The following is a 16,610-nucleotide window of genomic DNA, read 5'->3' as shown; positions in this document are numbered from 1 at the left end:
GGGCACATACTATAAACTCAGTAACACTCGGGATCTGGGCCAGCACACTCTAATCAAATAGGTTCTACCACAAAACACTGGCATAATGGCACTGGTTGCAGGGGGAGAGGGAGGCTGAAACTATGAAGAGCCTCATGTAGGTTCTCAGGTTCGCCTCTGAGTCATCAGTTTTCTGAGCATTCTGTTGTTACCTGTGGCTCAGTGCTGACGAGAAACTTAACCTCTTAATTTGCATTAATTAAAAACTTGGTAATAACATGAGATACCCAAAACTTTCAAATAATACCATTTCCTTGATGAAGAATTATAATATTCCTCAGCTCACACACTCTCTCTCGGTAATAACCACAACAGATACCTGCCGAGGGTTTGTGACAGACCCTGCACTAGTGTCCCCCAAAGACTTGTTTTCTATCTTGTCCTTAGATGTAATTTAATAAATGTACAAGGTTAAACTGCAGGTTTTAATTTAATCATGATTTCCTCCTCGATTTTATATTTTAAATTGTGTGGCAAAATCCTTCTACCAGCACATCATTCAACCATAGGTCTAAGGTCTGAGGATTTTTAAAGCTTTATTTTGCAAATATACAACTTGTGCCGCTTTTTAAAGTCTAAACCACTTAGGCTTCTTCAGTGTCAACTTGCCAAACCCCAACCACGTGGACAGAACCCAGGTGTGTTCTTCACTTTAAGGCTGTTTCCCACATTCTCCTGTTGAGCCTGATGAAGCTGTACCAAGCCAGGTTCGCTGGGATGAATACACATTACTAACCAGACTCCACGTGAAGCACCCTCCTGCAAGGCTGATGCAAAATCTACCTGCCTGCCTCACTCAGAAAAGAAGTTAGCACGTTAGTATCTCAGGTTTTCTTCACTGAGATACTTCTTAACTTAGTCTTCCCCCCAAAAGTGAAACCTCTTTCTAGTCAGCACTGAGACTTTTGCCATTGGAAAAAAAGGAGGGGGCTACTATACTATTAATAGAAGGCTCTGAAACTGAAAAGCAGTTAAAGCTTCAAAATTACTCTACATTTCAATAGTTACTTCACGGTCAGTACTTCAAGCTCAAATAAAATATTTTTTAAACTGTGATTCAGACAACGCCAAGTTGAAATGAGTGGGGAGAGGAAGATTTACTATCGTTTGAAAAGGTTTAGGATCACTTTTAAGTTTTTTCCAATTCAATTCCTCTCTCTCTCTTTACATATACATAATATGTAAAATGTATATTATATATATATATGTATACACACACACACACACAATAATCTGTTTAATAAAATGTAAGGCATCTGTGGAATTATAGGGAATTATTTTGATACCTAGCTGTAGACGGAATGATTTACTGCATTTCCCTTAACCCTAAAGTTGCATATTCACTGCTGTCTTTTCCTCTGATTGCTGTCACTTAGATTGTCATGTAGAGTAGGGCAAATCGGGGTCAGTTTATATAAGCGGCATCAATCTGAAGAACTTCATTAGTCTTTATTTCAAGGTATTATGCAAAGAAAACTGACATTAAGAGAGCCTTAACTGACAGCAAATGAAATCAATCAGCAAATCGCTAAGCCATAATAAACTCCCTCTATTTGCAGATAACCCTTCCTTTCCCAGGTCTTCACCTAGGCAGTCCATCAAACTCCGGTTTTTGTCCAAGTAGCTAAAATGAATAGCAATTCTGTTGTAGCACTTGAAGGTTCAAGTGCTCACTGGCTTTGGTTTCTAATAATAAGTATGAAAAGGTATTATCTAGTAGGGTTACACTTATACTTAATAGGCTTCAAAAAAGAAAGAGAAAGGGTCAATTTTGGGATTTAGTTTTTGCCTCTTAACATTAATAACAAGGAAATGATGTTTCAATCACTGAGCAGCTCATCTACTTTAAGCTAACTAAAAGCTGTAGCGAACAAAACAGCTCTGCACTTTCATGCTCTGTGATTTGGGTTTTGGTTTTTACTAAGAGTGTCTCAGACATTTCACATACAGGCAAATATCATCACCATCTCAGAGTTAGAATTCGAAGTCTGAAAAAGAAAATATAAAAACAGTAGTAATGCTTCAATTACTTTGTATAAGAACTATTCACTAGAAGTGTTTGCGATGGTTTCATACTAACCTGTAAGCACTCAAGTCTGGGAACATTTCATTCTTTTGATTGTGCATGTTGCTACTAAAGTGAAATGTGTTATCAAATAGGTCAACAGTCAAAAACTCTGAGAGTCGAAACACTAAAATATTCCCAGTATATTTAGGTCACTTCCCCTGTCCCCAGGCTTGTTTGCAGTTCAGTCCAATGTGGCTCATATTAACTTAGCACTTTAAAATGCAAAAAGCACGCTCACAGGCACACTGTCTCTTCTGATCTCCCCACAGGCCTGTGAGTGGAAGAATGGAAGACAGGCTTCACTATCTCCATTTAAAGATGAGGAATAGGAGTCTGGGTGCCTTGGAGTGACCTGCCGCGGTGGTTAAATTACAGAGCCAGGCTTCAATCCAGCCACTCTGACTCTCACTAGGTGTCCTCCAATACTATGTTGCTTGCCTCTTTCCCCAGCAAACGGAATTATTCTATAGCTTCCAAGTACTGTGCTCTTATGAAAGGAATTCTCATTCTAATCAACCTGTTTCCAACAAAACTCCATGACATACAGAAAACTGTGCAGATTCTTGGTTGCCAACTTGCCTATAACCTGATTTACTTGCTTGTCTTTTAGAAGGGCTAAAATCTCCACTTGAAATTGAAAACTTAGCAAGCTTACACCTGACCAAGGAACATCTATATGCCCAATAGTTAAAGAAACACAATTCAAAAAAATATCTGTTAGTGCTGTTTAATTTTTAAAGATCTTCCATGCATGTCCTGTGATCATCACTATCTCCCCAAGATGCAACAGGGCAGGTATCATCATCTCCATGTCACGGATGAGAAGCTGATGCAGGAGAATTCAGGGCTGCGAGTTCACAGAAAACAGCAGTTCTAGGGTACAGGTCCACTGTATCCAGTGATGACTCAGTTCATCCTTCACAAGAAAAGACAATGCTGTGCCCCATGAGAAAGAGACAACAATTAGATAAAATAATGAGAACTCCTGCTACCTGTGTAATTCGTGTCTATAGGGGGAAGGATTTCATCTGTTCTATGGCTAATCCTACTACTTACTGGTAAAGAAGCATAACCTCTGTGATATCAACTCTGCTATGATTTTCTCTTCTTCCTAATATTCTTCCTTGTAACAAACAAAGGAAAAAATGTTAAAAGCAGGGGGCAGGGAGAACTTTATGAGTCATCCCTTGTTTTTAAAGAATTCCTATCAGATTTTACATAGTGCTGGCTCAGGTGACCAACACCACGTCAGCCCCCAGGGATGAGTTATGAACACTGTCAGCTGAGTTAAGGAGTGAGGAGTTATGAGATTCCTCACTGTGAGATTCTGTGTAGTGGAAGCTTTATACAGATGCATTTCCTTGCCCTCATATGTCATCCTGTTGTTTTCAAAGGCAAAGAGAGATTAAGTCCCAACCAAAAAAAAACAAAAAACCTGTTGTTTCAGACTACCACTGTTCTGAAATAAAACCCATGATGCAAGACGTAAAATGCCTCATCTGCTAAATATTAAAAAATAAAAACCTTTTAGAACTCCTTGTTTATCATATTTCTTAGAAGTCTTAGCTATCAGTTAGATGCTCAAGAATATGTTTTAACAATAAACCTTTTAAATTAAAAAAAAACATAATTTTATATTTTTACTCTCAAGATTCTGTCCTAAAATTCTGATTGACGCACCCCAAACTTCCCCCAACCCCCTCCCCCATCACCACCACCAAAAACCAGTGCAAATCAAACGGGGAGAGGAAGGGAGAAAGGAAGGAAGGAGGAAAGGAGGAAGGAGGTGTTGATACCAAAACCGCTCTAATGACTGAGGTGCCAAGTCTCCAGCAAAGTTGTCCTGTTCATCAAAAACCAAAAGACTAGGAGATACAGGTTGAGGACCACAAAGCATAGCTCACAGTGACTATAACCAATATTGAAAAGCTATGGTTTAATTATTTAATAATTATTATCCCAAGCGGCAACACAGTCTCAAAACTAGTACTTCTGTACATATTAACGGCTTAATTCACATGGTATTTCATCAAATTTAGCATTGCTTTACAGCTCTGTTACCAGGAAATTTTGAACAAACAATATATGCTTGTGCATTATCAAATCTTCAGAGAATAATTCCAAAATTTTAACCAGCAAATAAAAATGTCTTTCTGACACTATTACATCAGAAAATGCCACTTACTCTTCCTGGTGTCAACAGAAAAAAATTACACACTAATCCTGACATTCTCCCTCAAGCTCGGCCTCACCCCCAGGCCAGTTGGATGCTCGTTGGTCCACTGATCCTTGTGGACCTGCAGGCCCCATCTGTCGAGCAGCTCCACGAGGCAGGGTGGCGCTTTCCCAACAAAATACATTTATTCTCAGGAACACCGCGTGCCTTTTCCAGCTATCCCCTCACAAACAGCTCTGCCCTGGGAAGTACTTTCCAACATTTGAAGAAGGTAGCATTTCAACATTCTCTTTGATCCCACGACCCAATTCTAATCATTTTACTTTTAATTTAAAATATATTTTCATTTTAGAATTTAAAGCGAAGTATACAAACTCGATTAGATAACAACTTTAGATAACCCCAAGATCTTTTTGATACCTAATTACTAAAATGATCCCACTTATCAAAAAGGTCAGAGAGAAAACAATCTCAAACATTCAAAGCACAGTCATGGACCCAAAAATAAATTTAAGATAATATCTTTGAGGCAAACAGCTGTTACAAAATATATTATCTTTACTTCATCATGGAAAGTCTTAAACTGAACCCTGTCAACTCTGTAAATTAAGGACCCAGTGAAAATGGACACCTGAAAATCAGGGAAGACCTAAATTACAAAAGGAAGATAAAAATTCCTTTTCATATCAGAAATAAAGAACCATACTTTTAAGAGAAAAGTAAGGAACTAATAGAAGTCATTTAGGAGCGCATAGTCTTTTTAGGGCGATCAGGGAACACCTATCAGACACCTTGGCACATGCTTACTCTTAGCACAGCAAATCCACTAATTTATTCTAAAGAAAAACATAAGAGATTGTGTAAAAGTTTTTGCAAAAGAATATTCATTGCCACCTTATTCATAATAACCAGAAAATTAATAACTCAAATATCCATCAAAACTGATTAAATAACTGTACATAAAATGGAATATAACTCTATCATTAACAATAATTAGTTGAATCTGTATTTACTGACAAGAAAGACACCGAAGATACGCTATTACATTTCTTAAATGTTACAAAAAAGTGTGGCCCAATTATTGTTAAATATAGAGAGAGACATATTATATAGAAATGATAGGTACATGAGTGTTCGTATTTATGACTAAAAAATAGCTAGAAGAACTACAAGAACATATACCAAAATGTTAACACTGGTATCTCTGAATGGCAGAATTTTAAATTGTCTTAATTTTCTTCTATGCTTATTTTAAGAGTCTAATTTCTTATTGTCATGATCATGTACAACCTTTATAATTCTTTAAAAGCTAATTTTCAATATTAGCAAAATTTATATGAAGTTGTAGTGTTTTGTTTTGTTTTGTCTAATCCTCACACAAGGAAAGAGGAAAGGAGAGAGAGAGAGAGAGAAACATTGATTGGTTGCCCCCCTGCCTCTGGTATGCACCAGGACTGGGGATCAAACATACAAGCAAATTATGTGCCCTGACCAGGAATTGAACTCACAACCTCTTGGTGTATGGGACAACATTCCAACCAACTGAACCACCCTGCCAGGGCTGAAGTTGTAATGTTTAAAGGCGAATGCCATTATATATGCGAGTACTTTATACTGCTGTTATAATAGTTTATATCAATAATAATGAACCAGCATAATAAAAATTTTAATTTAAGTATAATCTTTTTATTTAAAAAACAGCATTAGACATATTTATCAAGATTTCCATTCAAAATGATTGATATTCACATTTTAAAAAGTAACCAAATATCTGAAAATTCACTTATGTGGTTAAAATAACAAAGAAGAAAATATCTAAATAATACAATCTTTCACATAAAATTGTGTAGCATCTCATTAATTTCTAACTGTGCCAGAAAAGGAGAAATTTCTTGTATAGCAATTAGAAGGCTGCTACATTAAGTAGCAGAGAACACATGTAAAAAATTACCAACGGTGAGTCTTGATATTTTTATTCCCTGACAGTTTAGGAACAGATAATTATTTTTCTTCTACACATAAAAAATGAGAACAAAATTCCCTTCAAGATGCTCTTTTTGATTTAATTCTATAAATACAACCAAATAGCTGTAAGTAATTTCTATGCCTGGATAAGAAGTATAAATGAAAAAAATGATGGTATCCCTAAAGTCGTGGGTCTCACACAACAACACCCCACAGCAGATGAGGACTATGGAATGGGTTAGGGGTGATTAAGGGGTTATTGTATTTATTATGGTGAAGACTGTTTAAAATCTTTATAAATAAGTGGTTTCACAATGAGGCCCTTCTAATGAAGTGTTTATAAACACAAATTTATAAAATGTACTATTTCCAGAGGTATAGTTATTATGCACTAAGCCTTTAACACCTTTTATGAGATGGTTTGGGGAGCTTTTTCTTTTCAAATGAAATGGGCCTAGAAGTAAAAAATTGATACTAAGTCTCACAACTTAGGCCAAGCTACATCCTGAGTTAACCTGCTCAGTGTCTGAAATCAAGTATCCTTCCCCCATACTTACTGGGCCGGAGCGCGGCACAGCTGAGCTCCGAGGCCATGGCGGTGAGCAGCACCGCGCCCCTGGCCTCATGGAGCTTCCTATCAGCGGACAGCTAACAAATAAAGACGGAGTGCTTACAATGTACCTGTCACTGCTCTGAGCACTTTAGCACCCGACAATGAGTTAGAAACCTTTATTATCTTCACTTTACAGATGAAGAGGCCGAAATACACAGTTTAAGTAATTTTCCCAGTTAACCTCTTTTGGATTCCTATTCTCACCACTATTTCCACACAAATGAAATTTGTACTCTACAGACAGATCCTACCTTTATTCTTTCCCTCCCAGCCATCTTCATACACACACTCTCTCTCTCTCTCTCAGATCTTTAGCAATTTACTTCATCTCAATAAACTTAGCTTCTTTCTCTGTAAAATGGACAAAAGCAGACCACCTATCATTCATAAGCTGCTGCAAGGATTAAATGAGATAGTATATGCAAGGTACTTAGCACAGTAACTGGTACAGAATAAGCACCCAACAAATGTTAGCTATTGATATTGTTCTTGGCTTATTGTTGAATGAGGATGAAGACACAAACACTTATTACATGCCTGCTAATATTTGCCAGATATTAAATCATTATATACCATAATTATTAAAAACACAAAACTCAAAGTATAAGATAACGAATAACAGGTCATTAATTTTATACAGTATGGCAAAATATTCCTACTGCCACGTCCTCTGCATTCACACTACACTGGACTTTTCAGCTCACTTGCCTAATCTAGGCGTTTTTATTTTTTCCCAGTATTCTGGTAGCCTGATATGCTGTTATTTGGGAGATGAGAGCACAGATATAATGCTTCTAAACTTGCCATAGAAGCTAAAACAAAGTGTTTTAGTGGCAGTATGGCCTCACTGGAACATCAAGTAACATGGAAAAGTAAGTAGGGAAGTAACATTGATCTTGACCAAAATTATTTCAAGCTTTTGAAGAAACAAGGGAGAGTGATGGATCCAAATGGAAAGATAGAAAAAAAGATGCCAAATAACCATTCCTCAAAATAAAAAATGCCACACACCCCTTAAAAGTCTTGAAAACAAGCCACTACTGCTTACCTTATCATTACAGGGGCCCCATGACGGCTGCAAGGGAACAGCCTTCCTGCACTGCCTGCCTCCGGTGTGCTCAGCACTGTGCTCTCTCCTTCGTGCCTCAGTCAGTCCTACTAACAAGCCTGGCAAATGGGTAGCACAGCACTTTTTTGCAGATAAGAAAATTGAGGCTAAGAGCTAGCAGATCTCAGAGACCAGCTAAACTGAATTTTCTCCTGTAGAAGAGCATCCGTTGTGTACTCTTCTGGGTCCAGAGAGGAAAAGGTAATCCCTTCTTCCTCTTCGCCTCTCAGTCATGCTCACTGGTCTTCCTTCTGTATGGAACTATACCTACAATGAAGCCTGCCCTGTTGGGAAAGACAGACAGGGCTGTCTAGGAAACCTTCAGCACCCACTGCTCCAGATGATGGCTGTGTAGGTGCAGGTCAGTGCCTACACTAGCACAGCCTGCACAGTGATCCCATCCTCATCCAATCAAAGGCCATGACTCACTAGCACTGCACTCCACCAGCACTGAGTACAAAGCTAAACAAACACTGAATGCCTAACTATGCAGCCACACTTAGCATAAACATGCACATTTAGATACTGGAAAAAGGTAAAAAGTAGAGTTCCATAATAGCAGCCTGTCAAATGGAAAGTCTTTTACCTGTGAATTTGTCTATAGTACAACATAAACTATGACCTTCATCATCATGGATGCAGAATGAACATTCTTGTAAATGTAAGAAAAACTCACTATAGATTTAAAGGATTTTAGTCTTACCATTTAACATAGGTGTCTAGATTTTTTAGTGTCAGATTTTATCAGTTAAGGCTTTGCAGTCAAATACATGTAGACTAAATCCAGGCTCTGGGCCCTGCCATTTACTTGCTGTTGATTTTAGGAGAGTTACCTAAACTCTCTTACAGTAAATTGTAAAATGGAGATAATGCCATGTACTCGACAGGTTCATTGTGAAAATTAAATGAAATCATGTAGTTAAAGAGCTGAGCATGATACCTGGTGCATAGTAAGTACTCACTGATATGGTACTGTTATGATAATTAAGGATGTCAGTTAATACAGTGTCTTTCTTCCCAAAGTACTTCCCAAAGTACTAAAAGTACATCACCAACTATGTGTGCGAGGGAGTGTGGGGGTGTGGGTGCCTGTGTGTATGTGTGAAACACTGTTATTACAGCCCAAGTCATGTGTTCTTCTCTGTATGGAATACTAAACCAGAATATATTACTATTAAACTACAATGTATTATTACAGCATGCAATGCAAAACTTACCCAAGTGTTTAGGTGTATGGTGACGTGCATAACTCTTTTTATTAGAACTTGGAAAAAAACAGTAGTTTAAAATATGGGTCTATACATTTCCTTCTTTCTTGCTACGCACAAATGTGAAAACCATAGAGTTCATGGTTTGCCCCAAAAATGGTATCCCAGGGAATCAGTCTCTTTCCAAATCACTCAAATCTAGTTTGGGGAGTCTTTATTTGTGGATTAAGAAAAGTATTAAGCCTTGTGAGTTTCTGAATCAAGGCAGCCAAGTAAAGAATTATTTTACAACCCCTAGAAAAATCTCAAATCATACTGTACTCACAGTTACAATGAGAATATTGATGGATAATCTAATGAAAGAAACAACTAGTATTTACTTTTTCTTTGTAGAACATTAATTTCAGTATTAATAATGAATTAAATTAGGGTGTGGAACATGTAGAAAATTTAACATAGCCTCATTTGGACTGATACTAATTTTTTACATAATTAAAATTTCACAGGGTCATAAACTAAATAAAAAGTTTATTTCAAACCTCAGAATGTGAAACAGACTGAGTTTTAAGATATTAGTGTTTTAAACACAATAAAAAATCTAGAGTGCTTTTGAACAAGGACAAACTCTTTTGAAATATCAGGCTCCCTACAGTTTAGATAATGCTCATGCATTTATCTAGTAAAGGCACTGGATAGTTTAAGAGCAGACACTGAATTTTGTTTTGTCTAATTTAAAAAAAAATTTAACCCTCAGGAATAAAATGACACAATAGCAACCTAGAATAGAAAGACACACACAACATCTGAAAACGATTATGTTTTTAAAAATGATTTTCTTTAAGTTTTCTCTTAAAATTATTTGAGGTTTTGTGATTTGGTGCTTATAGTTTCATAAATGAAATAACTCACTTTGCACATATTACACTGTTCATTAAAACTAAACATTAAAAGGCAAAACACTATACATTGCCAAGCACAGTTCTAGATTTGCTGAAATTAAATAAATTACCATGTAAGAAATGTTGGATACACTTTGGAATTAACATTGAAATATTTCAAATATTTCTCCTGATAATTCTATCTAAAGTGATTTATTTTAAAACAGCAAGAGCTGCAAACTGAGACTAACTAGCTTCAAAAGGTAACAGCCTCACGTCTTATTGTCCTCTGCTGATTAGAAAGTATTTTTTAAAATTGTACTTAGCTATAAAAGACATATTTCCTTGGTAATAACAAATACTTTGGGGGGATTATTTAATAGGCTGGAAAAAAACAATTATCTGTAAAATATAGTGTTACATGATAGAAGAAAAAATATTTGCATCTCCATTATGTTATTCACAATACTTTGAGACTTTCATTGTTTTCAGTTAGTGCTATTTATTTTTCTACACATCTCAGTAGCAAACAATGTTATTAGACTCTAACCTGGCACGCTACAACCTCTGGCCCGCCCTTGAGCCCCTCCATTGCAAAGGTCTCCAGGTGCAGTTTGGGTAGCTGCAGGGTGAAGTCATTCCTACTTGCCGCAGTCCGTGACAGCGAGATCTGATCTCTGACCTAAAGGGAAAAAAACAGCATCAATGGTAATTCCCCTTCAGACACATTAACTGGGATGAACTGGGTCCCCTTGAGCCCACTGAGTGGACTTGCATTGATCGCTGGACCTGAAATCCATGAATAAATTTAGGACTAATTGATTTTTCGTTGCAAATAAATCTCTAATTCAGAGTGCTGGGGGAGAATGTTAAGAAGAAAAAGCATCCTCCTGCTTGAAATGAGGGAGGGAAGAAGAGTCACTGGAGCTCTTCTGATCAAGAGGTTTTGAATTATTTTTCACTGTTCCACCCTGAAAAGAAAAGGGAAAGAAGGGGGTAAAATCCACAAAATCAAAAACAAACAGTACTCTCCTAATTATTATCACTTTCTTAATAACATGTTTAACTTAACTGGTTTTAACTGATATATATTGGACAAGATAATTATTAGGTACTAGTCTTTAGAAAAAAACTTCAATAATATGTACCCTGGAATAAAAACAAATACACTCAACAAACAAGGATACTTAAAAATATTCTAGTAAGAGGTTTTTTGCCCTTTTTACTCTTATTAAACTTGAGTTTTATTGACTAAGTACACATAAACCAACTTGGTCATGCAACTTCTAAGTAAGGTAATGGATAAAATCAGTAGAATTTGTACTGTATTTTAAGTGTTCGGAAAGGTAACAATACAAACATTTCACAGATACAGGAGATACCAATTCTCTAGCCAGTATAGGAATCACATGCAGTTGATATTACACTGCCACCTTCTGGACAAATGAGAAAATACTCCCTGTATAGAACAAATACTAGACATAAGAAAATGTTCAGAAACAGATTTTCATTATTAATTTCCTAGGTTAGGAAGAGCTTTAAAAATTCCACACTTTAGTTTACTTTTAAGATCAGTAAGCTCTCATTTTTAATCATATAGTTTAATCATAGGAGTTTTCATATGTAGGCAAATTTTCTAACTTTCCTTATGCCTGAATTCGTTTTAAAAATTTATCTCTCTGCTGCCATATACTTGTTAAATATACCACTAGCTTAGAGTCACAGGATAAAGAGTTTTTAATGAACTTTTTAGCAAAGATAAAAATGGGGAGAACTATAAAAATAACAGTAATTGCTCAAATAAATGTATTTAATCTCTAATTTTACCTGAACAACTTCAAATGGTACTTGGGTGGGGCAAAAGTAGGTGTACAGTTGTGAGTACACGTGAGCACATGAAACACAGCTTATTCTTGTATTATTATTTATTAATTATTGTATTACTTTCCATACAAACAACTGTAAACCTACTTTTGCCACACCCTGTATGTGGCAGAAAACCTGTCCTTCATTTTTCTATTCTACATGGGGAGCTTGTAAAACTGTTTGAATAATTTAAATAAACTATCATACTATGTAGAGCTTCCTTAAAAATACACACAAACATATGATGACATCGTTAATTGTTCATGCTATTCCATGGGTATAAAAATCCTTATACTCCCAAGTTGACCTGCAGAATTTCTGTCCATAAGTGAATGTCAAGTGTATGCTGTAAAGCATACACTATAAGGCAATTTTTATAACAGTGTGAGGGCTATATGCACACTGGAGTCCCAGTTCAGAATATACCTGTAATAAATACTCTCTAGTCTTCAGTCAGAATGAGAATGCTATTAAACTTGCTTAACATAACAGAATATATCACATTTTACAAATATATTTACTTTAGTTTTCTATTTTATATGTATGGATACCTTCTTGTGCCTTTTTTTTTTTTTTTTTGTCACCAATGTATACTCAGATAAAAGAAAACATTAATGTGGATTAAGGTACTGAGAATTTATCAACATCAAACCACTGGTGTTTTGCCTTCTACCCTTCTGAACCATAGTCAATAGATCTAAATATTTTACTGCACCCTGGCCAATTCATTGTTTGATGTTTAAAAACTCACCCAGAATCAAAGAAAATTTATTAAATTTGAGCCCCCAAATGAGATACTATTAGCTTTGAAAGTCAAGTTTAACTGCGATATTGATGATTCTCTTTTTTCTGTGACAAAATTCACCAGGGAAATCCTGGATGTCAAAGTACAAAAGCAGATTGCTAATATGGGCAAAAGGGGTGGGGGGACGGTAAGCAGTGTAGGTGTAAGCCACCACACAGCGCCCGCATAAAGGTCCTCTACCCCGACTGCTATGAGGCGCCAGGCTTCATCTGTGAAGCTGGACACACAGGAACAGTATGCCACATTTGTATTCTCTAAATAAACTTTCTAAACAAAATTAAGCTGGGGCATTTGGCATTTGAAACTGTGATTTATTGTCGAATTAACATTTTCACTAAGCATTATTTAATTTGGCAAATTAAATAATTCTTTTTTTTAGAAGAAACTCAAAATGCAGCTGTTTTGCTAAATCTAATGATGAGCATCATAATTACTGTATTTGAATAATATGCGTGTGTTAATACTTTCATTGAATTATAAATTATCTGTTGAATGTTGACAGTGCCATCAAGAGACAGTGACCCATGATATGTAATAGATGTAATATCACTAATATTTCTACTAACATTTAAGAATTTTTCCACTTTTAAATTAAAGCAAAATTTTGAGAGCAGGTGTCTAAACTGTTCTCCAAGTATTTCTAGAAAAGGGGTGGGGTTTTTTTGAGTCTTGAAAAAGGATTGGCTAGGAGTTCCTTTATTTTAATGGTGAAGGAACTGAAAGCATCATGTTGAGAATACAAAACAGAGACACTAGGACCAGGGAAAGAACAACTGCAGCAGAGGAGCGAGGACAGGAGACTGGAAACAGGAAAGAAAGAGTGGGAAGGAGAGACTGTTCAGAAAGAACGCAGAAGGCAGGTTTGAATTTCAGGGTGTGAACAAGGATAAACAAGAGAAATTCAACACAGAACATTAGAAAAAGAACTCTCCCCTTAATGCATTAAATTTGTCCGTGAAGAAAAAAAACAAAACAGAACAGGCAGGCTGAGTAAACTCAGAAAAGAGATAAGCAGGATTTTTTTTAGGAAATACTATCCATTGGATACAAAATAATTCCTTTCAAAAATGAGAATCTATAGTTCTTTACTGTCAAAAGTTCTGAAGTAAAATACTAGAATAGTAAAATTATTTTTTCCCTAAAAGGAAAAGTAGGTTCACCTTTTGAAATACAGATTTTAATGTGAATTAGGGTTAGCACAACCACTGCCACTTGTCCATGAATTACATTATAATTTAAAATTTTAAATTGATTTTAGATTATAATTTCAAAAGACAGTTGTTGATTCTGTTTACAGCACATCATTACTCATCCTATAATTAAGATTCTATACCCTTTTCACTCGGGTGAGCAAAAAAAAGAAAAAAAAAATGTGTATACACACACACACAATGTTTTTACTTCAAAATGGCTTTCATTTTTAACATACAGATTTTTTTCCATAGCATTTCATAATATAAATCTCAACTGTCAAATAGTATATATTTTTATTAACATTCTATAAAGGTCATACAATTTCATATTTTGACAAAGAATAAAGAAAAACACCTACATTACTCCATTCTAAAATTTTTATTTTTAGAAAAAGTAGTTTACTTTTTTTCTCTTATTACACACTTTCAGAAAGCAGATATTTCTAATATATAAGCTCTAAAAATGTAGAGAAAAATAAATGAAACTTTCGAAGAAGTCAAAAATACATATTTATTTTATTATAACAACCTAGTTTCAGAATTTAGTGATTCACAAACTCCATGTGGTCCTATATCTATTCCTGATTAGCCTTTACTCGTAAGATACTAATCTGTATTCAAACCATAACACCAAAAAAGCAGTTTCTGCTAGATATATCGACTATAAAATTAAGTTGGTCACTTTTAGAAAAGCTACTCAACTCTCAAAATGGGAAGCTGCAGCTTTTATCCTGCACAGCTACAAATCCATCTGGACCCAATGTTCCATTTTTTAAAAAAAAAACCATGAAACGTAGAACTAGCTATGTTTTCACCAACAGGATACAAAGGAAGAGGTAGTAAGCCACAGTAGATCAAAACTTAGATACATTTAAGAACACGTGTAATAAACTGTATATGACAGCTGAATCTGGAACCCCTGGGAAAAGTAACTGATATTAGGACTTTACATCACACTCTTAATTTGCCTAAAATTGTATTTTTTCCAATCTATTATTGTTCTTATCCGAGATATTCTCATCAAATACAGATCCCCACACAATGTTTCCTGCAACCTCCATTCTTACTCTTTGTGTTCATATTTGACTTCGCGCACATCTCCTGCCTTCCTTTTCCCCACCCCACCTCTGCACTTCCTTCCACATCCATTGATACCTTGCTGCTTTCCCTTCCCTCTTTACTCTACTTTTTTATCCTACACACTAGTGCAGCCCACACCTATCATTCAACCTACGCACGAGAGAGCAGATATAGTTGACACACTACAGCCTGGGAACCAAATCCTATCCACCACCTGTTATTGTAAATAAAGTTTTATTGGAACACAGCCATTCCCATTCATTTATGTATTGTCTTTGGCTGCCTTCCTGCTACAACAGAGTTGGGTAGTTGAGACAGAGACCATATGGTTCACAAAACCTAACTATCTACTGTCTGGCCCTTTATAGAAAACACTGGCCATCACTGCCTTAGCGGTATAGAAGGAAAGACAATATTTTTCACCATCTATAAAATTTTTTAAAATTATATCTTATCAGAGAATGTACGAACAATTTCTAGCAAGTCAACCTTATATCACTAACACAGAGTGGCACCTCTGACACTTTCTGGCTCCTTTTTCTAGTGTCTCATGAGATAAGCATAGTATCTCCTGATGTATTTAAAGTTTATGCAGTTTAGTACACCATTTGACTGGGTCTAACTTTCCTGGCACAGCTACGATCACCCATTCTAATACCCAATTAAGAGAAAATTTCATTAAACCAGTAGACTGGGCATACTGGAGAGACATTTGAAAAAAGAAAGAGAAGATAATCAGCAGAGTTAAATATACTCTGTAATAATAACAATAGTAGCAAGAAAAATGTTATGCACACAGACACTCCTAAGTAAGTCTGTGATCAAACAAGAATGTCATTCCAAGTTCACAATTTCTACAAGGCAGTAGAAATAGAGCATAACAAAGAAGATATTTAGATAGTCCCAGCACTCTGGTATGTGCCTAGTGATAGAAGAAGAAATTAAAGCATGTCGAGACAATGAAAATGACATTAAAAAAAGGAGAGTGATATCTAAATGGATATTTCTCTTTCTTTTACCTTTTCCTTAATGATTGAACTAATGAAATGAATAGTGCACAGTACTATTTCTATTAGTAATAGTATTATAGTGCTTCCAAAACTATGTCATACATTTCAAAGTACTCTCCACACTAGCCCCCTTGACTCGCCAATCACCCTGTAGCATAGCTACCGCTGTCCCTAATACGAGGACACTGAGTCCAGTGCTCTTAACATGAAATAATAATGCCTTTTAATATCTATAATGAACAGTTAAGAGTTGAGGAAATTGTTTAAGATTTTGGTACTTCTTCCATTTCCCTACCTATAAAACAACAGTATTTTTTCTCCTTTTCTTTTTTCCTTGTCTGAAAGTCTTAGCAAAAGTGTGTTGGTTTCAGAAAAGTAGTTTTGTGCTAAGCAATAAAAGACTATTATTTAAACATCCTTGTTTTCCTCAGTAGTTTCATTGGACCTGTGGGCATTTTCATTCATTCATGTTTTCTCTCCCCTGCTCTACTCCCCACTACACACACACAATTATGACATGGAGACAGGTTACCTGTGCAGCAATCATCTTACACAACGGTCACAATCGCACATGGAAGATCCCCAAACTAGGGTGTCCCAA

The 16,610-nt window shown here is 35.9% G+C and overlaps 1 protein-coding gene across 9 annotated transcripts in view; it reads right to left on the bottom strand.

Moving 5' to 3' along the window:
• Positions 1-16,610, bottom strand: part of CCDC171 (coiled-coil domain containing 171) — a 340,065-nt gene that overhangs the window by 63,898 nt on the left and 259,557 nt on the right. For all 9 annotated transcript variants that reach the window (XM_036260954.1, XM_036260955.1, XM_036260953.1 and 6 more), the window contains one exon: positions 10,606-10,737. In XM_036260954.1, the coding sequence (XP_036116847.1) occupies positions 10,606-10,737 (132 nt within the window). The remainder of the gene's footprint in view (positions 1-10,605; positions 10,738-16,610) is intronic.

Source organism: Molossus molossus, unplaced genomic scaffold (assembly GCF_014108415.1).
Source record: "Molossus molossus isolate mMolMol1 unplaced genomic scaffold, mMolMol1.p scaffold_m16_p_14, whole genome shotgun sequence".
Lineage (NCBI taxonomy): Eukaryota > Metazoa > Chordata > Mammalia > Chiroptera > Molossidae > Molossus > Molossus molossus.
Note: the sequence above shows the minus strand (reverse complement) of the source record. Positions and strands in the feature narration are given on the sequence as shown.